At 36.1% G+C, this 24,609-nt stretch overlaps 3 protein-coding genes and 1 long non-coding RNA gene across 10 annotated transcripts in view; all 4 read left to right on the top strand.

Moving 5' to 3' along the window:
* Window positions 1,231-5,216, top strand: LOC109819373. Of its 2 annotated transcripts, none has more exons than XM_020385084.1 (2): window positions 1,231-1,369; window positions 1,607-5,216. In XM_020385084.1, the coding sequence occupies exon 2, from the start codon at window positions 1,621-1,623 to the stop codon at window positions 5,011-5,013; it is 3,393 nt and encodes a 1,130-aa protein (XP_020240673.1). In that variant the 5' UTR covers window positions 1,231-1,369; window positions 1,607-1,620; the 3' UTR covers window positions 5,014-5,216. The 2 variants fall into 2 exon arrangements, with proteins under 2 accessions (XP_020240673.1, XP_020240672.1); XM_020385083.1 differs by having other exon boundaries at window positions 1,231-1,391.
* On the top strand, window positions 8,281-13,194 carry LOC109822657. The gene is made up of 4 exons (XR_002242211.1): window positions 8,281-8,424; window positions 11,007-11,239; window positions 12,879-12,949; window positions 13,148-13,194. It is a non-coding gene; the product is annotated as an uncharacterized LOC109822657 (long non-coding RNA).
* On the top strand, window positions 13,223-14,506 carry LOC109820773 (EIN3-binding F-box protein 1-like). The gene is made up of 2 exons (XM_020386968.1): window positions 13,223-13,378; window positions 13,655-14,506. Exons 1-2 carry the CDS (start codon window positions 13,223-13,225, stop codon window positions 14,504-14,506), a joined length of 1,008 nt encoding a protein of 335 aa, XP_020242557.1.
* Window positions 17,188-24,609, top strand: part of LOC109819527 (EIN3-binding F-box protein 1-like) — an 8,347-nt gene continuing 925 nt past the window's right edge. For 2 of the 6 annotated variants that reach the window (XM_020385273.1, XM_020385274.1), the window contains exon 1: window positions 19,288-24,152. In XM_020385273.1, the coding sequence (XP_020240862.1) occupies window positions 22,412-24,106 (1,695 nt within the window). In that variant the 5' untranslated portion in view covers window positions 19,288-22,411 and the 3' untranslated portion in view covers window positions 24,107-24,152. Of the gene's footprint in view, window positions 17,543-19,287; window positions 24,153-24,609 lie in introns of those variants that run through there. The other 4 variants (XM_020385279.1, XM_020385275.1, XM_020385278.1 and 1 more) reach the window with 4 other exon arrangements.

Below are 24,609 nucleotides of genomic sequence, written 5' to 3'. Positions count from 1 at the left end.
TTGGATCATATAAGCGAAATGGGGTATAAACCAAAGTGTTTAGTCGATGATATACTTTATTTTTAATAGTAAAGTATTTGGCAAATTGATGGCCTATAAGCCATCATTAATGTTGTCAAAATGATCAAGATACATTTAATAAGCTGGAAAGAGATGATAAATGTGGCTTAAAATTTTCTAAATTGATAACGGATGTATTGGTCTTTTACACGGTCAAGCCTTTTGGCTTATAAACCGCTAAGAAATAAGTTAGGACATTTCAGCTTATTTTTTGATGGTTTATAAGCTAAAAGAAGCTATTCCTAAACATGTCAAAGTAGTTTATAAGCAACTTTGACCACTTACGCTACATATGCTCGAAATTTACTGACCTCTTTTAAGGTGCATTTATACAAAGGTCATCACAAGGCATGTAAAAAACAGTACCGGTAAACACTAACGGAGCTTTATTGACTACGTAAGGCTCAAAATCCAAAAAAGAGAGAAGATATTCCTGTAGTAAAACCTAACTGGCTGAAAAAAGAGAGAAAACACAAATGGCATAATTGCACTTAAAATACTCTACAGTTACCCCACTTTCCACTTATATACCACCATTTGTTTTGGGAAGCATATATGTACTCTAGAGCTTTTAAAACTTGCATTTATATACGTTTACTCGTTTAGGCAGCACTTACACACTAAACTTTTTAAAACATGTACTTAAACTTACACTTAAATACTCTTATTTATACAAACTTGGGGGTATTCAAGTGCAAATTCTAAAACCTTTGGATGGAAGATAGAGAGAGAGAGAGAGGGAAAGAGAAATCTAATTTTAATATTGTTTGGGAGTTCCATTTAGAAGGGTAAAAGGAGGAGAATGAAGGTGAATTTGAGCCAAAATCTTACACCCCAAATTGAGGTGTAATGAAGGAGAAGGGAAGGGAGGGGAACTTTTCCCATTCCTTCCCCTCCCTAGGTTATCTCCCAAACAAACTTTTAGGGAGTATAAGTGTTACCATAAACAATTGAGGGTACAAAAGTGAAAGCTTTAAAAACTTTATAGAGTATAAATGCTGAAAAAAATAAGTGGGGCTATATAAGTGCAACAGAGGAGAAAAGAAACTATGTGGTATTTAAGTGCAATTAAGCCGACGAAAATTCACGTAGTAATTTTCAACTAATCCTTTACGAGGTAAGTTCACCGCTCGGATAAACCCACCCTATACATGAAAATTATAAAATAATGGGAAGTCCCAGCTCTACTGGAGGTAACGATCCCTCTTCGTCGAATCATTTTCTTCCTCAACTGGAGAGAGAGCGGCTAGTGCGATCTGCATCAAATATTCAAACTTTTTGGCCCTAATCTCGCCGCAATCCCAATTTTGTACGGTTTGATCGAAACCCAGGTCTTTTCTTGCTCAGCTTCCCTTTTTTCCCCTAAATTTTTTACTTCAAAACTCGATTCTCTTTTTTTTTTCCAATCAAAGAAACCCTAATCGTCATCAAACTCCTCTAGATCACTTGTTAACTGATATCTTGCTGTTATTTATAGCGAATCTAGACAATGCTGCTTGATTCTAGGCGTCTAGCTTTATCATTGAAATTGTGATTTTTCTTCTAGATAATTGGTGGACGATGATGGAATCTAGTGAAAAAACTGGGGTTTCAAGTAAATCCAAGCACTTCACCGTTGTGGAATCGAGTTATTCTCTCCGTAAAACCCCAGCTCGAGCAAATTCCGCACCCAAACCCAGTTCCATCCCTAAGCAAAATAATTCTTCGGACGTGTTGAAATCTCAAGCTGATGAAAGCCGGAATTCTCTACCGAGGAGATACCCGTCTCGTGTTCGAGTCTCTGCTGTGCAGAATTCAAGATCTGGCAGGCCTAAAACGCCTTTAATAAGAAGAGATGAAAAAGAAGTAGTAGTGTCTCAAGAAAGCAGTAATCGGAAAAGAGTTAAAAGAACATTGAATGAGTTTCGAAGAATATATACGAAGCTAATTGAAGAAGAGGAGAAGCAACCTGGAGACACATCGAGGCCTGATCTCGTGGCTTACAATCGTTACAAGGAGAAAAGAAGAGGACCTGAGAGTGCCAATAAGTGTTTGGGGGCTGTAGAGGGTGTTGAAATTGGGGATAAGTTCGAATTCAGGATTGAGCTCTTTTTGGTTGGCTTGCATCATCGTCTATTGGCCAATATTGATTACTTTATGAAAGATGAAAGGTTGGTTGCTACTAGCATTGTTATTTTTCTCAATGGGAGGTATAGCAATTATGTGCGATCATCTGGTGGTATTTTGGTGTGTCGTGGTAGTGGGAAGGAGAATAAGGATCAAAATATGGAGGATGGCAACTTTGCACTCAAGAACAGTATCAGTGAGAGGAATCCAGTTAGGGTTATTCTCGGTTTAAATGGAAGGAAGAGGACGTATGTTTATGGTGGGTTGTATTCAGTTGAGAAACAATGGAGAAGGAAAGACAATCATAGTTGTAAGGTGTTTTTGTTTCAGTTGAGGAGGTTAGAGGGACAAGCCATACTCGACATCAAAGACATTATGAAGTGCACAAGCCAAGAGTTTCATTCTTTAGTTCACGGTCCTTCTCCTTCAGAGACCTGCAAAATTAGAACTAAACTGGATGTTGATGAAGTTACAAGTTGTCTTGCTAAGAGTGGGAGAGAGGAAGAAGAAGAAGTAATGTCTCAAGAAACCGATAGTCGAAAAAGAGTTAAGCAAATATTGGGTGAGTTTCGGGGGATATATGCTAAGCTAAAAGAAGAAGAGAAGCAGGTGGGACATATATCAAGGACTGATCTTGTGGCTTACAATCGTTTCAAGGAGAAAAGAAAAGAATTTCAGAGTGTTAGTGGGTTTTTGGGGGCTGTACAGGGTGTTGAAATTGGGGATAAGTTCGAATGCAGGATTGAGCTATTCTTGGTTGGCATGCATTGTCATCAAGCCAATATCGATTATGTTATGAAAGATGAGAGGCCAGTTGCTATTAGCATTGTTATTTTTCTTACGGGCAAATTTAGCAACTTTGTGCGTTCATCTGGTGATATTTTGCTGTGTCGAGGTAGTGGGAAGGAGAATAAGGATCAGAAGATGGAGGACGGCAACTTGGCACTCAAGAACAGTATCAGTGAGAAGATGCCAATTCGAGTTATTCTTGGTTTTCATGATAAGAAGAAGACATATGTTTATGGTGGGTTGTATTCAGCTGAGAAATATTGGAGCAAGAAAGGCAATCATAGTTGTAAGGTGTTCTTGTTTCAGTTGAGGAGGTTAGAGGGACAAGCCAAACTGGAAATCAAAGACGTTATGAAGTTGATAAATTCCTCATCGGATCCTTCCAAATGTACAAGCCAAGAGTTTCATGCTTTAGTTCGTAGGCCTTCTCCTTCAGAGAACTGCAAAATTAGTAGTCAATTGGATGTTGTTGAAGGTACAAGATGTCTTGGTAAGAGAGGGAGAGAGGGAGAAGAAGAAGAATCTCAAACTAATGGAGCTGAACCTGATAGTCGGAAGAGAGTTAAACAAACCTTACAAGATTTTCAATCAATATATGAGAAGCTGGCAAAGGAAGAAGAAATCAATCAGAAAAAAGTACCAGGGATAAGGTCAAGGTTAGATTTAGATGCTTATAATCTTTACAAGGACAAAAACAAAGAATGGAGCAATCTAACAAGGCACTTGGGAGCTGTACCAGGTGTTGAAATAGGCGATAGTTTTCGCTTTAGAGTTGAATTGACCTTGCTTGGCCTCCATTGTCAACTCCGTGACATAGATTATATTAGAAAAGACGGAAAGTTAATTGCTGTTAGTACTGTTTCCCTCCACTTGAGGCCGTACGCTAATAATTTGTGCAACTCAGATATTTTATCATTTTGTGGTAATGGGATGCCGAATAGAGACCAGACGATGATCAAAGGAAACTTGGCACTGAAGAACAGTATTGATGCCAAAACACCTGTTCGAGTTTTTCATGGTTTCAAGGTTAAAAACAAGTCTTATTTTTATGTTTACTGCGGGCTCTATCTCGTTGAGAAATGGTGGAGGAGGAAAGATCATAATGGCCACAATGTCCTTATGTTTCGGTTGAGAAGGTTGCCAGGACAAGCTAAGCTCGATTTCCAAGACATCAATAAGTCATTGAGCTTGAAACCATACTCTGCTCCGAAGCTCACTGAAGATTTTTCAAAGGGAAAAGAGAAATTGCCTATCAGCGTAGTGAATACTGTCGATGATGAACACTTATTACCCATTGAATACATAACTGAGGTGATTTATCCGTTGAATTATAGCTTGACTCCTTTAGAGGGGTGTAATTGTGTTGATGGATGCTCAGATTCTGACACATGTGCGTGTGCTGTGAGAAACGGAGGGGAGCTTCCTTTTAATAGAAAAGGTGCAATTGTGGAAGCAAAACCTCTAATATATGCATGTGGTCCTTCTTGCAAATGTCCACCGTCATGCCATAATAAACCAATTCAACACGGGATCAAATTTCCACTAGAGATATTCAAGACCAAGACTATGGGTTGGGGGGTTCGTTCACAGGCTTTTATTCCTTCTGGAAGCTTCATCTGTGAATATGTTGGCGAGTTGCTAGAGGACGAAGAAGCTCAGAAAAGGATGACCGATGAGTATTTATTCGCTATTGGGAATAATTACTATGATGAGTCTCTTTGGGAGGGCCTCTCTTCTGTGCCTTGCTTACAAAAAAGCGCTTCAAATGAAGCCGAGGAGGATGGGGGTTTTACACTTGATTCTTCTAGGTATGGGAATGTTGGAAAGTTTATCAATCACAGCTGCACACCAAACCTTTATGCTCAGAATGTCCTCTATGATCATGATGACAAGAGAATGCCACATGTTCTGTTTTTTGCTTGTGAGGATATTCCCCCATTGCAGGAACTTACATATCATTACAATTATATAATAGACGACGTCCATGATTCTGATGGTAACATAAGGAAAAAGGAATGCTACTGTGGCTCCATAGAATGCACTGGGAGATTGTACTAAGGCTTCTTTATCAGACCTGAGTTTTGTTCGGTTCCAGGTTATGATCTAACCTACCATGAATTTGATCTAACGTACATGAATTTGAAGACGGATTGAGAAACTTGTATTGTTTAGTGTTAAATTTTGTAGACCGTTACCATTACCAGTGAAGTCACTGATCTCATGTTGTTGAAGGAAGTAGCTGTACCTTATTTTGGTATTAATCGCGTGTTTGCGTTGCTCGTTGCTAGCGTGTGATGTTCTCAGAAAAGGACGTGAATTTGGGGTATAATCATTCTCGTGTTTGTGGAGGGATAAGCGCTTCCTTCTTTGTCCTACACTGTATGAACCGATGACCTTTGTTTGCGTGAGCAAATTCTGCGTCATAAAAAGTGGGGGGTCGATTGCAGATAGGGAGTGACTATCCTTGTAGTTTCATGTTTGCAGATGGTCCTATCCTTGGTGAAATTTCGGCCGATATCGCCTCTGGGTGTATTTTGCGAGTCTGCCTGAGGTAAAAGAGTCAATAAAGTTTAAATCCAGGGGGTCTATCTGCATCAATGAAACTATAGGGGTAGTAAGTTCAAAACAGCGATATTACATGGTGTTTATATGCAATCAACCCTGGAAAGTATGGGTAGGATAGGCCTATCAGGCCTTCTGAAGGCCTTGGTTCACCAGTGTTTGATATTGACGCTTATTGAAGTTCTTTCCATGGCATTCCTCTTCTTTGTTTGTTACTTTTTTTTTTTTGTTGTTGCCTAATAATTCCTATCAGATAATTTCTGTCAGATAACATTTTCAGGCCTTACTGCAAACTTGACCATCTGCTAGCTTGGCTGCCTTCTTATTGCAAACAACTTCACATTTCTGATGTTGGAGACATTGTAAGATGTAGAGTTTTGTATTTGCTTTGATCTAAGTGTATATTGAAGTTTCATAGAGATCCCATCGCATGCTTATCTAGGAGATACGGATGCCTCAAGGTTCTTCGCCGTAGAAATTCCGGCGATCGTTCATATCTCAAAATTTCTAAATGACTATAGTAGGTAGGCCTGAGAGAACTTGGTTAGAGGTTGCTGAGGACGATGCGATAATGATCAACTTAATAGAAGAAGATAGAGAAGGCACGGTTAACAAACCATTCTGAGCTATATCAAGTTTATTCCGGCATCTTTCACATGGGCCCCATATTTATTTTTTTCCTACTTTCAAGCTGTTTTGGAGGCTTGATAAGGAGGGGGAAAACTTTTGAGGAGGAATTTTCATAACAATCCCGTTTACAATAATAATCGTAAAAAAAAAAAGACTCATTTCTAACTTAGTTTCAGAAACCGACCTGGATTCAGCCTCAACGCTGAAACCAGGTTGGTTTCTGGAAAAAAAAATTCGAAACTTCACGGGAGTTGAACTCCCGTGAAGTTTAGTAAGCTTACAAAACTTCACGGGAGTTGAACTCCCGTGAAGTTTCGAAACTTTTTTTCCAGAAACCGACCTGGTTTCAGCGCTGAGGCTGAAAACAGGTCGGTTTCTGAAAATAAGTTAAATATGAGTCTTTTTTTTTTGGATTAAAAGTTCAAAGAGGACTGTTTTGAAAATTTGTCCAAACTTTTGAAGTAGAGGTCCTGCCTAGATTCCACATCATCAATTAAGGAAATAGTGAGAATAATTTTTCCAAATAAATACACAACTTTTTTTGTTTGGAAATAACAAAGGTAACATCTACTTCGTCTTCTTCACCTACTTCATATAGCCAGTTCCGTGCAAAAAAGAAAATTTAATTCAGTGAAGGGAAGGATATGAAAGGTATCACAATATTTTCATTTTAATTTTTTTTCACTTATAAAAACTATCTCATAATCATCCATCTTTGCCTTTATAAATCCATCTTATGACGGTGAAAAGATTCTGAGTCTGAAGCAAGTACACAATCTAAAGAAATTCATTGACTAAATTAAAAGTTTTTTTTCGTAATTTAATTAATCAGGTCAAAAAAAAGTTTTTCAATGAAATACATAAAGAATGAAAATAATGGCACGGATTGCATACAATTAAAATTAATTTATCAAGGTAATAGTTTTTACGTTTGGCTTTATTTTTTGTTAAGATGACCTCAAAAATATGGTGAAGAATGCTTGTTTGGAGTGGAAGAGTAATAAAAGTACTCTTCCTATTTTTCCAGGCCATTTTCGATTTTATTCTTTTTTAGAAAGCACGAAAATAAGCTACCAAATAATGAGTGTAGGATTTCTATAAAATGATAAGGCATGCGTCAATCGTTTGCTTGCTTAAATATTGTGGCTTACAAGCTACCAAAAAATAAGCTAAAGTATCATAGCTTATTTTTAATGGCTCATACGCTAAAATTATCCATTTGCCAAACATGTGAAAGTGATTTACTTCGAACACATAACTTTTTTGTGTATGAGGAAAATTTTGGAGGGTCTTGCCAAACTTATTAAGGGCAAATTTTTAAAATAGGCCTCATTAGTAATTTATTTTTTAAAAATGACCCATTTGAAATTTAATTACCATTTTCAACCCATTTTTCAGCCACCTGGTTGAAACTGGGTCGAAAAAAGCGAACAAAGTTTAAAAACTTCACGGGATTTAAAATACGTGAAGTTTAATGTCTGATTAATCACGTTGATGAAGCAGCAGTTTAGTGTCTGATTAACCACGTTGATGAAGCTGCAGAAATTCAAAAACTTCACGAGATTTAAAATCCCGTAAAGTTTAGTGCTTGAATCCCTTGAAGTTTTCAAATGGCTGAAACTAGGTCGAAAATGGTAATTAAATTTTAAATGAGTCGGTTTTTAAAAATAAATTTCTAAGAGCATCTCCAACAGCTTCCTCAAAATTTTCTCCAAAATGAAGAAACAAAAGTCATATTCTCCAAATTAAGAGCATCTCCAACAGCTTCCTCAAAATTTTCTCCAAAATGAAGAAACAAAAGTCATATTCTCCAAATTATTTTTGCTCCAACTCCAACAGCTTCCCCATTTTGAAAAATCGCATTTATTACAATAATAAAGCCCTCCCCAAAAATTTGGAGAATGCTGCAGATTTGGGGAAGGCTCCTTATTTTTTCTCCTCCTTCCCTATTTTGGGGAATGGGAAGGGGAATCTGTTGGACCAAAAAACAGCTCTATATTCCCCAAAATTGAGTATTTCAAGAAGATGGAGAAGCGGTTGGAGATGCTCTAATGGGCCTAATTTGAAAATTTGTCCCATAATCTATTGCATGTATCATCTCAACCCCTCACCCCGTCTCCATCCCTGCTTTCGTTAATTCTTCAGACGACTGAGCAGAGATCATGGATTCTTCAGCTTCTGGGAAGAAGTACGAAATCAAAGGAGAAGACCCATCTCCAGATCGAAAGGGGAGAACAAAGAGACTGGAGTTGATGCATCTGTACGTCTTTGATTATGGTAAATCTGTTGATTTTTATCTTAATTTTGATATTGGTTTCTATTCTTTTGTACTTAAAAACATGGAAAGTTGTAATTTTGACTTTGTGTAGAAATTCTTCTTCATGTGGCAGTATTGATACACCGAAGTCTTGTATGGATTATATGAGGATATTCGTTAAAAAACAGTTCACATTGGTAATTCTATTCCAGGATATAGAAATCTATCAAGTTTATGGAAGTTCCATGATTAAAATCCATCTACTGTATATGTATATGTATATCATCGTATGGTTGGAGGTGATAGATTGTATATGTAACCAACCAGTTGAGTAATGGTAGAGGCTCGGATCTTTGATCCCATCCAGTTTCTCAAAAAAATAAAAATACAAAATAAAATAAATAAATAAATAAATAAATAAATAAATAAATAAATAAATAAATAGATAAATAATCCATCTAGATAATTGCTTCACATTAAACTTTAAGTTGTTGGTTAAATATACATATATAAGACACGCTCAATGAAATAAATAAATAAAAATGAATATTTGTTGTCAATTTTAAGGCTTGAAGATACAGGATTTAATACTCCCATATTACGTTACCATGTTAATTACAGGTATATGAGAAAGAGAAGTTGTTCAGTGGTAACATATGTATAAATTATGCCAGCCTTAAACAATTATGACTATGGAAATGCTGATGGGGCTCCCATTTCATGCAGGAAATTACTCATAAAATGTATGTCCTAGTAAAGAAAATCCCCCTAAGAAGCTTCTCGATGTTCCTATGCAAGTATCTTTTTCTATAATGTATATGATATAATCATACAATGATTGTATTTTTAAGTCCCGACAATTTCATCCATAAACTATTGTTGGTCTTATAGTTGTCTCATTTTTTTGTCCTTCCTATTTCATGGATGTTCTATGATAAGATAAGTGATAAAACTCTAGAAGTGTTTGTCCGCTTTAGCCATCTAGGTTCAATTTTGTGATTCTATGAACCATATCCTTCTTGATCACATCTTGATAGTTGATTGTTCCTAACTACCTAAACTAGCAAAATTGATTGGTTCAAGAACTATATATTTTTACTATTGTTTTATCTAACATGCTCATTCTTTTTCATAGTTATGCCAAATTTACATTTTATTATATCCTGTTATCGTTCTTCTTAATATCTTAGACTCAAGAGTTTGTTTGCCCTCTTTTATTTTGAAAATCATTCTATATTGTTTCTATGAGGAATAATGTTGTAAAAGTATTATAGAAAGTCTTTCAAAGTCCGTTTAGTCTATTTCAATCGCTATACTGATTTACTGCATAATTCCTTATGCGATATCATAAAACATGTCCGTACAAGCTTTCTACCAATCATCAGTTATATAAAAAAAATTGTAAGAATTCTAAATTATCGCATATCTTCCAATTTGAGATGTGTGAACCCTCTAAGTCCAAGCCCATGTAGTTGTCATACACAAGGTTTTAAATGTCGGATGTCGGGTTCATGTCGGATGACTGAAATCCATATCGGATAGCGGAAATCGGGGATATATCGGAGGACATTGACTAAATATCGGATTGTCATATCGGGTAGTGCGCATATGTATAATATCATGTCCTAAATGTAATCTAAGCATTCATAAATTCAATATAAGCATATTTTATAAATTCTATAGACTAAACATATAAAAAAGTAAATAATATATGGATTTGGGTTCATAAATTCTTTCTATCGGGTTCATAAGAAACCCTTAAACTTGAGAACGGGTCAAACGGGTTTGGGTATTTATCACTAAACCCAAACCCGATAACAAAAAACAGATCTTAAAAAAAAATACCACATCGACCGATTTTCAAAGCTAAAAAAGAGGCCGATATAACCCTGATATTTTCGATTTGGCCCTAAAAACCGGCATACGAGTTGAAAACGTTCATATCGTGTCGGTCAAGCCCTCAAACCAATATGTCGACTGACATGTCGGCCGACATTTAAAACCTTGGTCATACATACACTTATTACCGCCTAAATAAGCGAATGATGTTGAAATCGCTGCCTTTCATGTAAGAATGACGAGGATCTTAAAGGATGTAATAATTAAAAAAGTAGTATTGGATAAAAGGGGAAATCTTCAATGTATTATAAATGATTAAACTGAATAGATGAAGCATTTATATTAAAAAATCTTCTATTTTTATAATTAAAAAGTTAGTATTGAATAAAAGGGGAAATCGTCAATGTTTTATAATAAGTAAACTGAATAGATCAAGCATTTATGTGAAAAAGATTCTATATTTTATATATACTAAAGGTTGATGTTCAGAAGAAATCTTAACACAAAGAGTTTCTTGTTTTGCCTCCGTATCTTATAGTTGCATGTCCCTTCAACCTCCTCAACTGACAACCACCTTATTGCAGCTCCACACTTGCAGCTCACAGTTGTTCTTCTATATAAGATTCCCCAAGTTTTTCTTTCTGTTGAATTATTATAGAATATGCAATTAGTTTTTTAGTTATTTTTCAATAGTTTTTCATGAGGAAGTTTTTTTGTCACATGTAATATTTAAATTATGTTTGCAACTTCTCATGTTTTGCAGGTTTTCTCTCTTTAGACAAGAACAATCTGAGTGTGGCGAGCCCTCTTAAACAAAGATGTTGAGATACTGTTGATCAAAAATTGTATTAGCAAGATGTAGCCATCTCAACTACGATCATATGCTAAGTTCTTGAATGACAAATAGTTCTTGAATTACGCTATATAAAGATTTTTGGCTAAATCCTGGTCAAGGTGAAGGTGTCAAAGATCTCAAAGAGAACTAGCTTTACTTTGGTATGGTTTTGTTTGCTGCTACTTTCTTGAGCTTCTATCCTTCATTTGCTACTTTTTTTATAGCATTTTTGATAAATAAGGACGTCTAGAATCTTGAAAGTTTCAAGGTGAAATGCATATAGATACCTCAAACTTTCTATTGTCTGCAAGTATTTTTTTGCATACTTTAAACCATTTATTACCTAAATTTCTTTTCAATGAACAAAACTTTTGGCGTACACTGTTCAATGTTGATGGCTTATAGAGAATTGCCCATTTTACCCTTAACAAGATTTCTAGGGGGCATGTTTTCTGAAGTTTCAAAAAGTATAAATAACTCATTTTGGAATGGAAAAGAATTAGGGTTTTCTCCAAAAAGGTTTCTCTCCGCTGACCTGAACGTTTGAGGTCCCGAGGAACAAATAGAATCAGGATCCACTTAGCAATTTTGGCTGGGTAATTTCTTGCCCGAAGGAGGATTCTTCTTAATAATCTAGGATAGATCTGCTTAACAAGGTAATCTTTTTACTGTTTACTTATGTTTTACTTTCTAGGTGAATTTTAGTAATAGTTGTAGATTTATTTTGAAAAATCTGTTGTTTTCACGCAAGCGGATAACTCCTTCTCTTTCTTTGGAGATACATTGCAATTTTCAGGGTTACTATCTAACCAAAGATCCTAAAGAAAATAAAGACAAAGTTAAGGTTAATTGATGATTTGATTGGAAAGGTTAAATATTTTTACCTGTTAGTCAAACTGTAAGGATTTTTATGTCCTTGCAAACTCATTAGATGACTTTAAGCTCCTTTGACTGGAGGATGAGGGTTTTGCTAGCATCTGCCTGTAAGGAATTGGCCTCAGAGAATTATCAAATAACCATACATCTTGAAGTTTAGTGCCTTGCCAATTCATTATCATAATTGTTCTATGTGGTATTATCTTACTGTAGGTACATTCTGGGTTTTCTATATTTCTCTTTTTGAGTTAGCTTAACTAAGTAGTGGGTATCATTTTATCCTTGGCTGGGTTCTATATATTTGTTGTGTTACCCTTGTTTTTCTTTTTCCTTTTTCTAGAAGACAGAACCACGGAAAAAATTGATTAACACCAATAAGAGAATATTCTATAAGTTGCCATTTGGCATTAAAGCCATGGTCAAAATAGTTTCTTTTTCCATAAAAAACAATTTTTTGATTTAATGTCATTTGCTTTTAAGCTTGTTTACAGTTCCATTAAGAACCTTCCTATTCAGTATTTTACATTGATGTGTTGCTGAAATTAATGAACTTTATGAATTGGAGGCGTTCAGACATACTTGTAAAGCCTGCTTTTTTCCCATACTCTTTGAAAATGTTTTGTTTGGAATTAGATTTTTCAAGTTTCTTCATAGTAAATGCTGATAATATTTGATATGGATCCTTGCAACACTGTCAAGTAATGATATATAAATTTCTTCAAAGGAGAAAGCAAAAAAGGAAAAAAAAAAGCTGCTTAACCGGGAAGCTTTTATGATGATTTTATGATTGTTTTCATTTTTGTTCTCCCTTTTTTTTCAATCATTGCCATAATTATCTATTTGTTTGTGAACTATATACATACATACATACATACATACATACTTGTACATATACTTACACTTACAGTATTCATTTATCTGTAGGGTGAATGTGCTGGTGTGTCCTTCCACAGTCTTGACTGGTGTTACTGACATACCCACATCCAAGCAGTCAGGTGTGATCTTGGTATTTTGTTCCACAGTCTTGACTGGTGTTACTGACATACCCACATCCAAGCAGTCAGGTGTGATCTTGGTATTTTGGTCGTGTACAATGTTAGTTACACACCAGCCAAGACCGTATTGTGACACAATAATCCCCATTTACTCTTATTTGTATTGCCTTGATTTTTGATATGATGATTTTTTGCTAGACAAGGATGATGAATGGAGAGCAACCAAACTTTGGTTTCCAGTGTAAGGATATGATGATTTTTTGCTAGACAAGGATGATGAATGGAGAGCAACCAAACTTTGGTTTCCAGTGTAAGCAAAGTAAATATATGGCACCAAGTCATGATCTAATTGATGAACTTCCCCCAGAATGCCTGTTGCATATCTTTAGCTTCCTTGAATCCGCCCGGGATCATTGCGCCAGTGCTGCAGTATGTTGGAAATGGCTTAAGCTTCTCATCGAGTTAATAATACTCAAAAGTTAGATCAAGCACCTATGACTTTTCACTTACACTGTCATTGTGTCGTCGACTCAAAGGGAGCTCAGCTAATGACATTACACTTATTAATTTAGGTGTGGGAACCTATCCTCATCATCGCTTGACTTCTCTTTATCTGTGTGAAGGTCCTCTCTTTGCAATCACTGATGATGGCCTAAAGACTATTGCCCAATTAAGCCCTTTGCTTACTTCTCTTACACTTCACAGTTGCCAATCCGTGGAAATTTGGGATTAAAGTTCGTTGCTGAATTTTGCAAACAGCTTGAAAAGCTAGAGCTGATAAACTCATTTATTGATGATCGTGGTATCCTACCAATATCTGAGAATTGCTTACATTTGTCCATACTGAGCCTTGAGCACTGTCCGTGCATTAGTAACGAGTCACTAATGGCATTTGCAAACAAGTCTTTGCATATTAGGTGCATCACATTAATAGACTACCAGCTTATTGGAGATTCTGGCATCTTTTCTCTCATACCTAGTCAACCAGAGTTGACGAGGATCAAGCTTATCTCTATGAATGTTGGCGATGAAGTTCTCATAGCAATACAAGAGCATGCACGGGCTTTAAAGGTGTTTTACTTAGAAAAAGGTTCATATCCTAGAGAGAATCACTACTCATGGATCGAAGCAATCGGTAAACTTGATGCAGCTATACCTCGTCCTTTTGCCACTTTTGTAAGAAGGAGCTTGGCCCGCTTAAAGATTTTGGAAATGAAAGGTCATGTCTCATTAAGTGATGATTTTTTATTAGCACTGAGCCGAACAACCAAGTTAGTCCAAAGGTTCAAGTTAAAGAATTGTCGAGGATTCACCTCCGGAGGAATCCTGGCAGCAGTTGCAAACTGGAGCCAGCGCTTAGAGGTATTATCATTGAAGAACTGCATTGTAGTTGGAAAAAAAGAAGTGACACAAGAACAAGACTTACAAACCTTCCCATCACTAAGAACCCTCAAATTGATAAAATGCGAAGGAGTTGATGACTGTTTCTTGTCTTCATTAGGGCCAGTGTGCAAGCAAGCAAAGCATGTTAGCTTGGATGGTTTAGAATCATGTTAGCTTGGATGGTTTAGAATCTATCACTGATCGAGGATTCCAAGCTCTTGTAAGACAAAACACTGATCACCGACTTCAGTTTTTGCATCTAGATGGCTGTATAGGAATTAGTGATGTGGGATTATGATCAGTGCTAAGAACTTCAGGCAAAAATATTGAGTTCTTGAATGTCGATCAGTGCACAAGTATTACTGATCAGAGTTTGATGAGATAGCAGACAAATGTTGGAAACTAAAAACTCTTTGTGCATCCTGGTGCAGAGTTAGCGACAATGGGGTGTTTTATGTGACACGTAACTGTGGGAAAACTACAGAATTTATGTCATTTTCTCAGTGTACGAGGATCACTATGAAAAGTGTGAGTTATATTGAGACAATGAGTACCAGACTTGTGCTTCGTGGACTGATTGGCTGCCCTCAGATTGAGGAGAGGGCCTCCGGCTTACTTTGGTGTCGTAGATAGATTGGGAGGTGAGCCACAGTTACACTCCATAAATTTGCTTTATGTTCTGTTATATTCTGGGTATCAACCATCTTGAGCATATCAAATTGGACATGGCTTGTTCACTAGGATATGTTGTTAAGTAATGAAGGTCATCAAAGAAATATGGCATGTGCCAAGATAACTAATTTTTGTCTATTATTATATGATTTTGAGAAGAAACTGCATAACTTCATGGTTAGTTAAAAAACTTCATGTTAGAAGTCTGCTCTTAATTGGTTGCCCTAAAACACCCTGACATGACATATAGGAATGCAGACTGTTGGAATGACTCGATGAATATTTACTCTTAAAGTCCCTATTACTGCACCAAAACTCCAAAGTTCTGATAAGGATTGAGGCTTGTGATTTTATATTCTAACATGTACCGGCAGGGTAAGCGCCCTTTTAATGGGCTGAAACATGGACTCACGCAGCAATGTCAGATTTTTTTTTTAAAATCCATATTTCCTGGTCAGTGGGAATTGTACTTGGGTTGCTTTGGTACCATTTTAAAGTGCATGTCAGTGCACCGAAACTCTAAATATATGGTGAGGGTTGATGGTTGTGATTTTATATTCTAACAGTTGTAGAAAATAATTAATTTTTGGGTAAATTTCAGTAAATCCCCAATAAGTTTAGCCTTTGGCGTATAACCCTCAGAAACGTTTGAAAGGTTTGGGAATTCTTGAAAAACCTCAAAACGTTTTGATTTTTTTGCACTTAAACCCTATAAGGACGTAAGCTCATATTTGACTTCCCGAGCAGGAAATATCGCATCAACATCATAAAGCAGTCATGGGACTATGGGAGTTAAGTGATAAAAATCAAAACATTTTGGGGGATTCTCTGGAATTCCCTAGCGTGATGGGGCTCTGGTGAACTTACCCTTAATTTTATGATTATTCCCAAGCAACTATATCTAATTAAAACAAGATTCTCGTTTGGATTTTTCTTCAGATATTCGTGGGTTTTCTTTAATGAGCAGTATATATAAGACTATTTGTTTTTCCATAAAAGTACAGGTCTAATGCCTTATTTGTTGTTGATTGTGGAGATGCTCGGATATGATTGGTAAAAATCTAGTTCATCGATTGGGAGTACTGCTGGTTTCAGTAGTGCTAGCTCTTTCTTCATGGCTGGTTTTCTGGAGATGTCGCCGTTCTCTTTTTGCTGAAGTTTGATCATGGTTTTTTTCCTTCATACAGTTGATGGACATGCCTTTTGTTCTTCTGTTACTTTGATTATGTTGCTGTTGTTGTTGTGTTGCATTTGCTTGATTAAACTCTGTGACTTTGATAAGGGTAATGTGCTTTGGACTATACATCCTGTTATCAATGGTGAACAAGTTGAGCTTCTTTTATCTCGAGTCTTTCTGTGTTGATGCTGCTTGCAGCAAAAGTATTGAAGAACAGGAATATTTACTCCAAATTGATTTTTGGTTCTAGTATTGAAGAGGGTTGAAAAGTTAAATTTGGTGCCTCTAAGATCACTTTTGAATACTATTTAAGGTGAGCACATGCTTATTGAGAGAGCTAATGGCTAAAAAAGCATTGTCTCAAGCTAATGGATTTGTAGTCTCCAATTGCATCCCACAGTTTGTTAAACCGATTTTAGTGAGTGATATTATGGGGCTCTCAGTGGCCCGATACATGTAATTTCTTTTCTAAATTTTCAGGCTCAGACCCCTCCGTTTTTACCTTTTTTTTTGCGTCTCCATTAATTCATGATTTGTTTCACTTTTCAATCGTACATTTGTTTTGATTTTTCAATCTCATTTATTTCTTGATAGAGTTTTCTTTAATTCTATTATTGATTCAATAACTTCAGCATTAGCCAGCGCAAAATGTAATATATTCTAACAAAATGAACTGGCAGCAATCAATTAAAAGTGATAGGATGTCCTATGAGCAGCACTTGAAGATCTCATGTTCGGCTTTCTTGTGAGTTCGGCTCTCCTAAGAAACACCGACGAATTTAATTTCTTGAAATATCTCTGGACCGTATGTTGGAAACACTCTTAGCCTCACCTGGAGTTTGATAACCATAATATGAAGGACTGCGGGAATGTTCCCTTCCTAATTCCAAAAAGGGAGGCCAAAAAAAAAAAAGATTTACCAAAAACTTCTATCTTTTCCTGAGAGAGGAAAAATGATATTTATATAGGAAGGTCTAGCCGTCTGTGCTGTTAATTATCTTTTATCTTTTTTTTTTAATAATGAAAAATTTTCTCTGTACCAAAGTTCGAGCCAAACAAAAGAACCCCATTTGTTAATAATCCTTCATTTCTACATTTCCAGCGCTGACGCTTCCCCCTCGTTATCCAAGAACAGAAACAATGAGGACTCTGACCCAATCCCACTCCCAAAACCTCTTCTTCCCCTTCCAAAACCCTAATCCAATCTCAAAATCCCTCTCTAAAACCCTAATAGAACCCTCCCCCTCCTCTTATCTCGTCCCTCCATTACTAGTTGCATCCCAAAATTACAGCAGTCTTCATCTTGATCACCATCAACAGCAGCAGCAACAGCAGCACAAAGACCTCCTCATTTGATACCGGTAGATTTTACAAGTGCAAATAATAAATTGATAGTTTCTTTATCTGTACTGTGTATGATATAATGAATGTATTCTTAGCTTTTAAGTTCCCAATAATTTGATCCATAAAGTATTGATGGTCTTATAGTTATCTCATGATTTTTTTTCCCTTTCAATTTCATGAATATTCTATGATCACATAATACTATAGAAGCACTTCTCCACTTTATCCATCTGGGTTTAATTTTATGAAACATATCTTTCTTGGTCACATCTTAATGCTTGGTTGCTCCTAAATACCTAAATTACAAAAACGATTTCTTCGAGATGTATTCTTTTTACCAAGTTTGTCATTTTTTTCTAATAAAGGATATGAATCATTATGATTATTTGAGAGTGTAACAAAGTAGTATATTTTTAAGATGGCCTTATCTGCGTAGCCATCTCGTCTCTTATACCTGTCAAAATATTCTATTTTTAAGTTGATGACTTTTCTACACACATGGCATGCATGGGACCTAGTTTTTAGAAATCGTTGTCTTTGTGTCCATATTGCATCGTACCTGTACCCGTTTCCGTGCTTCAAAGTTCATAACTTATGCATAAAGATAAGGAGATGAAAGTAGTTCTTGCAAGAGCTATTAGAATATTATCCTTGACTAAATTATCTGTTAAAATAACATACCAAAACATGTAGGTTCCAAATTACTTTTGTCGTCTTGATGTTCACTATGTTGATTCAGCTAAACTGAAAAGTAAAAAAAAAAAATCTTTTGGTTCTCCTGAGATTTTGATAATTCTGGGACTTTCCAAGGAACATATTCGTTCAACTCACATGTTCAGGAAATTCGAAGCAAGGATCTGAAGTCTTTCTGCTTCAGTGTTGAAAAGTGCCCTGCTTTTGGTTGTTTAAGCGGTCCGCAAAGCAGAAGCGGTGTCCACTGCTGTGCTTTCATCGAAAGCGGCCAAAGAAAGTGGATGTGGTGCTTTCTGGTAGAACATGCAGTAAGCTCGTATAATTATTGTTGAGCGCTTAACAGTGCTTTAAAAATATAAATATGAGTTTATATTATACCCTTCCTGACCTCGACCCAGACCCATTTTCTTATGTAAAATCCTCTGCTTCTCTCTCTCTCTCTCTCTCTCTCTCTCTCTCTCTCTCTCTCTCTCTCTCTCTCTCTCTCTCTCTCTCTCTCTCTCTCTCTCTCTCTCTCCCTCCCTCTCTCTCTCTCCCTCACCACTTTTGCAAATCGAGAGGAAAATAAACCTGAACTCCAACTCTTTCTCCAGCCACCTAGTCCAATACCTCTGGCCAACTCCGTCGCCTCCCACTAAAAAATTCGCCTCCAAATGCTTCTCCAGCAACCTCCTCCTTAACCATCACCATAACGACATCACTTTCTTTTGAGCTCCTCATCAAAACTTATCATCACCATCTGCAGTCAAAGCTCCTCCACCTCTTTGTCCAGTCGAAGCCACTTCCTCAGTAAATTTTACCGACAATACACTATAAATTATGTCATTAAACTTATTTTAAACGATGATGATAAGAAATAATTGCAGAAGTACACGAACAAGAGCACTTATTTCAAATATGTACTTTTTAATGTGAACTTCATGAAATCAAGAGAACCTGACTTCACCATTCTATTGTTATATACATAAAAGTTGAAGCCCGTTTATGTTCTACTTAAAACGTGGAACAAAATGTTACATGGAAAAGATCTCTCTCTCTCTCTCTCTCCCTATATATATATAGGGGGAGGGAGGGAGGGAGATTTTATATTAGTCTTCCAACTCTTTAAGTGATTTGGGTTCAATTGCTCTAGTTAGAGGCTGAGAATATTCTGTCATTTTTATCATTTTTTTGGGTGCAACTTCAGTTATACCCATATACGTTTAAATCAAAACCCCAAAAAAGGCTTCACAGGAGCGCAAATTAGGAAACTATTATTCAATGTCAGACTTAAATCTGGTGATTTTTGGTTGATTTGATAATTTGGTAATTACCCGTCCCTGATTAACAATTATGCAATAATGATTTGTAACAAGTTAGATGGTAAATATAACAAAAGCACTAAGTTACTAACTCCTCAAACGATTTGGGGAACTAACTCCAAGTTGCAGAGATTTTGGGGACTATTTTCAAATATGAAATATTTGGGGGACTAATTTTAAATATGAAAGATTTGACTCCGCCAATGGCTTTATACATTATGAAGTTGACAAAATTGTTTTAACTAAATAAATAAGGTTTGAAAATCAATGAAGGATACCATGGAAAATTAAAGATTTTGACTTTTGGAAAGTAGCTTTAGTTTTCTTGACAAGCTTTGTTAATCTTAAAGTTAGTAGTGAGAAGAGGGATTAAAATTTTTGAATTATTAGACTTGATAGTATTAGTTGGCTTGCCATGCGACATTGGAACTGATACCAATTTTATATTTTAATCTGAAACTATTGTGTATTATTTTTATGAGGAATAATATTATGAAAAATATTATGGAAAGTATTTTAGAGTCCAATTGGTCTATTTCGCCACTGTAGCTATGTATGGTATAATACCTTAGTCTTTAGGCATTGTTACTAGAATATTATAAAACATATCCAGGCAAGTTCTCTAGCCTCAACAAAGAATACCTCTTTGTGAGAATACTAAATTATCATATGTCTTCCAACTTGAGAAATGTGAACCCGATAAGACTATAAGTCCAAACCCATGCACTTGTCATATATACATTTACTATCACCTAAAAATAAGCAAGTGATGCAGAAATCACTGCCTTTTCACGTAAGATTAACAATCACTGTGATCTTAAAGGATATAACATTTAAAATTAGTGTTGGATAGAAGGGGAAATCGTCAACAAATTATAATGATTAAACTGAATAGATCAAGCATTTGTGTTCAAAAGAATCTCCTATGTTTATATATGCTACAGGTTGATGGTCAGAAGAAATCTCAACAAGGACTTCATAGTAAGTTCCAGAATGACAAATGGTTGAATCACGCGACATAAAGGTATTTGGCTAAATTCTGGTCAAGGCGAAGGTATCAAAGATCTCAAAGAGAGCTTGCTTTACTTTGACAAGGTCTTGTTTGCTGCTAATTTCTTGAGCTTTTATCCTTTGTTGACTTGTTTTTAATAGCATTTTCGGTAATAGGAAGTCTATAAGTCTTGGCAGTTTCAAGGTAAAATGCATAAGGTTACCTCAAACTTTCTGTTGTCTGTGAGTATTTTAGTACGTCTTTTTTTTACCATTTATTTCCTAAATTTATTTTTGAAGAACAGTACTTTTTTGGCATGCGGTGTTGATGGCTTCTAGAGAATTGTCCATTTTACCCTTAGCAATATTTCTAGGGGGTATGTTTCTCCGAACTTTTCAAAGGTATAAATATCTCATTTTGGAATGGACAAGAATTAGGGTTTTCTCTTAAGGGTATCTCTCCGCCGACCTGAAAGCTTGAGATCAAATACAGAAAAGGAGCAAATAGAAGCAAGATTCCACTTATAAAGCGTGAATGCTAGGTACTCTCTTGCCCAAAAGAGGATTTTTTTCTCCCCAAATAATTTTGGATAGATCTGCTTAACAAGGTAATATTTTTAATATTTACTTTAATGTTTTTGTGTTTAGAGGATGTATCTTTGTATTGATTATTGTATATCTGTTTAGAAAAATATGTTTTTTCATGCAAATGAAGAAGTCCTTCCCTTTCCTTGGAAATATATTGCAATTTTTAGGGTCACCATCTAATTGAAGAAATTTTAAATAAATTAATCCTTCCCTTTCTTTGGAGATATATTGCAATTTTTATTGTCACAATCTAAATGAAGATCTTAAAAGAAAATACAGTCAAATTTAAGGTTAATTGAGAGGAACCTTTTTCTGCAAATAGAAAAGTCAAAATATTAGAAATTTAAGGTCTTTGTAACTGAATATTGGGGTATTAAACTCCTTGTAAGGGAGTATGAGGGTTCTCTAAGCATCCTCTTTTAATGAATTGGCTTCTGAGAATAACTGAGGCCAACTATAAACGTTTAAGGTATTAACTTGATGAACCTTTGTACTAGATCAGATTAATCTAGAATTAGCAGACACATGCATCTTGAAATTTAATACATTGCCAGTTCATTATCATAATTGTTCTATGTGGTGTTCTATTGCTCTAGATATATTCTAGTTTGTGTTGTATTTTTTTCTTGTTGGGGTAGCTTAACTAAGTTGTGGGTATTACTCTTGACTGGATTTTATATTTTTGTTGTGGTGCTCTTGTTTTCCTTTTCCCTTTCTGTAAATGATAGAACCACACAAAAATTATTAACCAAGGATGAGAAGATCATGTTTACGCTGTCATTTGGCATTAAAGCAATACTTAAAGTATCTTTTTTCCAATTTTTTTTAATATTTTATTTTCTTTAAAATCTTGTTTATGATCCTATTAAGAACCTTCCTATTCAGTGCTGTCTATTGATGTATTGTTGAAGTTTATGAAATCAATGCATTGAAGGTGTTCAGATATACTTGTGAAGCCTTGTATTTTTTCCCCCTTCGAGATAGGGAGCCTATACTCTTAGAAATGTTGTGTTTTCAGTTTTCTTCACATGTTGACAATCTTTGATAAGGATTCTTGCAACACTGATAAGTAATGATACATAATTTATTCAAAGGAGAAAGCAAATGAAAGGGGGAAAAAATAGCTGCTTAAGCAGGAAGCTTTTATGATTACTTTCTATTTGTTCTCCCTTTTTTCATCGTCACAAGCATCCATTTGTTTTGTGGACCATAAATATTAATTCTATGGGTTTACTTATAGAGTGGAGGCTTGTGTGTTGTTGACGTGATGCAACACCCTCCATCTTCTCCTATTTGTATACCCATGATTTTGATATGATGATTTTTTGTTTGACAAGGATGATAAGCGGAGAGCCCCCAAAGTTTGGTTTCGAGTGTAAGAAAAATAAAAATATGGCAGAAAGTCACGATCTAATCAACAAACTCCCCCCAGAGTGCCTGATGCACATCTTCAGCTTCCTTGAATCGTCACGGGATCACTGTGCCAGTGCTGCAGTATGTAGGAACTGGCTGAAGCTTCTGGTTGAGTTGATTATTCTCAAAGTTAGATCAATCACTTATGACTATTCGGAGACTATACCATTGTGTCGTCGACTCGAAGGGAGGTCAGCTAATGATATTACACTTACTAATTTAGGTGTGGGGACCTATCCTCTTCATCACTTGACTTCTCTTTATCTGGGCGATGTTCTTTTTGTTGGGATCACTGATGATGGCCTAAAGATTATTGCACAACTAAGCCCCATGCTTGCGTCTCTTACTCTTCAGAGCTGTTATTCTGTGGGAAATGTGGGATTAAAGTCTGTTGCTGAATTTTGCAAACAGCTTGAAAAGCTAGAGCTGATAAATTCGTTTATTGATGATGAAGGGATCATGCCAATAGCTGAGAATTGCTTACATTTGTCTGCACTGAGCCTAGAGCACTGTCCTCGGATTAGCAATGAATCGCTGATGGCATTCGCAAACAAGTCTTTGCATCTTAAGTCCATCACCTTAAGAGACTGCGTACTTATTGAAGATTCTGGTATCTTTTTTCTCATATCTAGTCAACCAGAGTTGATGAGGATCAAGCTTATCTCTATGAATGTCGGTAATGAAGTTCTCAAAGCAATACAAGAGCATGGACGGGCTTTAAAGGTGTTTTACCTAGAAAAAGTTCCATATGCGGGTGAGAATCTTTATCAATGGATTGAAGCAAGTGGAAATCTTGAAGCAGTTATTCCTCGTCCTTATGCCAGTTTTACAATAAGGAGCTTGGCCCGCTTAGAGATTTTGGAAATGGAGAGTTATTTTTCGTTAAGGGATGATTTTCTGTTAGCACTGAGCCAAATGACGAAGTTTCTGCAAAAATTCAAGCTAAAGAAGTGTCGGGGATTCACCTCTGGAGGAATTCTTGCAGCTGTTGCAAACTGGAGCCATCATTTGGAGGTAATATCATTGAATAACTGCATTATAGTCGGTAAACAAGAAGTGACACAAGAACAAGCCTTTCGGAACTTCCCATCATTTAGATCCCTCAAATTGATAAAATGTGAAGGAGTTGATGACTGCTTCTTATCTTCATTGGGGCCTGTGTGCAAGCAAGCGAAGCATATTACCTTGAATGAGATAGATTCTATCACTGACCGAGGACTCCAAGATCTTGTAAGATACAACACTGATCACTTGCTTCAGTTTTTACATCTGGATGGCTGTATAGGAATCAGTGATGTGGGTTTATGTTCAGTGCTAAGAACTTCAGGCAGAAATATCCAGTTCTTGACTGTGGATGATTGCACGAGTATTACTGATCAGAGTTTGATGACGATGGCAGAGAACTGTGGGAAACTAAAAACTCTTTTTGCATCCGGCTGCAGAGTCAGTGACAATGGGGTGTTTTCTGTGATATTTAATTGTGGAAAAACTATAGAAACTATGTCATTTTCTCAGTGTACGAGGACCACTAGCAAAACTGTGAGTTATATTGAGACAATGGGTAACAGACTTGTGCTTCGGCTGCCCTCAGATTGATGGGAAGGCCTCTGACTTACTTTGGACTCAATAGCTAGATCGAGAGGTGAGCCACTGCTACAAATCATAAACTTTGCATTATTTATTCGCTTAATATTCTGAGTATGGGCTATCTTGAGCAAATCAAATAGCACATGGCTTGTCCACTAGGATATGTTGTTGAGTAATAAACTGTCGTCAGGGTTTGAATTGGAGGAAGCCATCATAACATGTACCAAGTATAACTATTTCCTTTTCTCCTTCTATGGCGGGAAAAGAAATTGTAGAACTTTTATGGTTGAACATAGTATTCAAGTTTCTTGAACATAGTCTGTTGTTCGTAGGTTGCATCATAGTACACCCGGATATAATATGGGAAAACAGAATAGTTTTTTTGGATATTAGTCCCTTTAATCTTCAATAATTCCATATTATTCCCTCAAATCTTTCAAATTGCTCGCAAGTCTCTCAAACCTAAGGTGTCTTGCAAATTGGTTCCTCAATAACCAATATGGCCTCAGCTT

The sequence above is a fragment of the Asparagus officinalis genome, chromosome 8 (assembly GCF_001876935.1).
Source record: "Asparagus officinalis chromosome 8, Aspof.V1, whole genome shotgun sequence".
In the NCBI taxonomy this organism is placed as follows: domain Eukaryota; kingdom Viridiplantae; phylum Streptophyta; class Magnoliopsida; order Asparagales; family Asparagaceae; genus Asparagus; species Asparagus officinalis.
The sequence above is the reverse complement of the archived record's forward strand: the minus strand, read 5'-3'. Positions and strand labels throughout refer to the sequence as shown.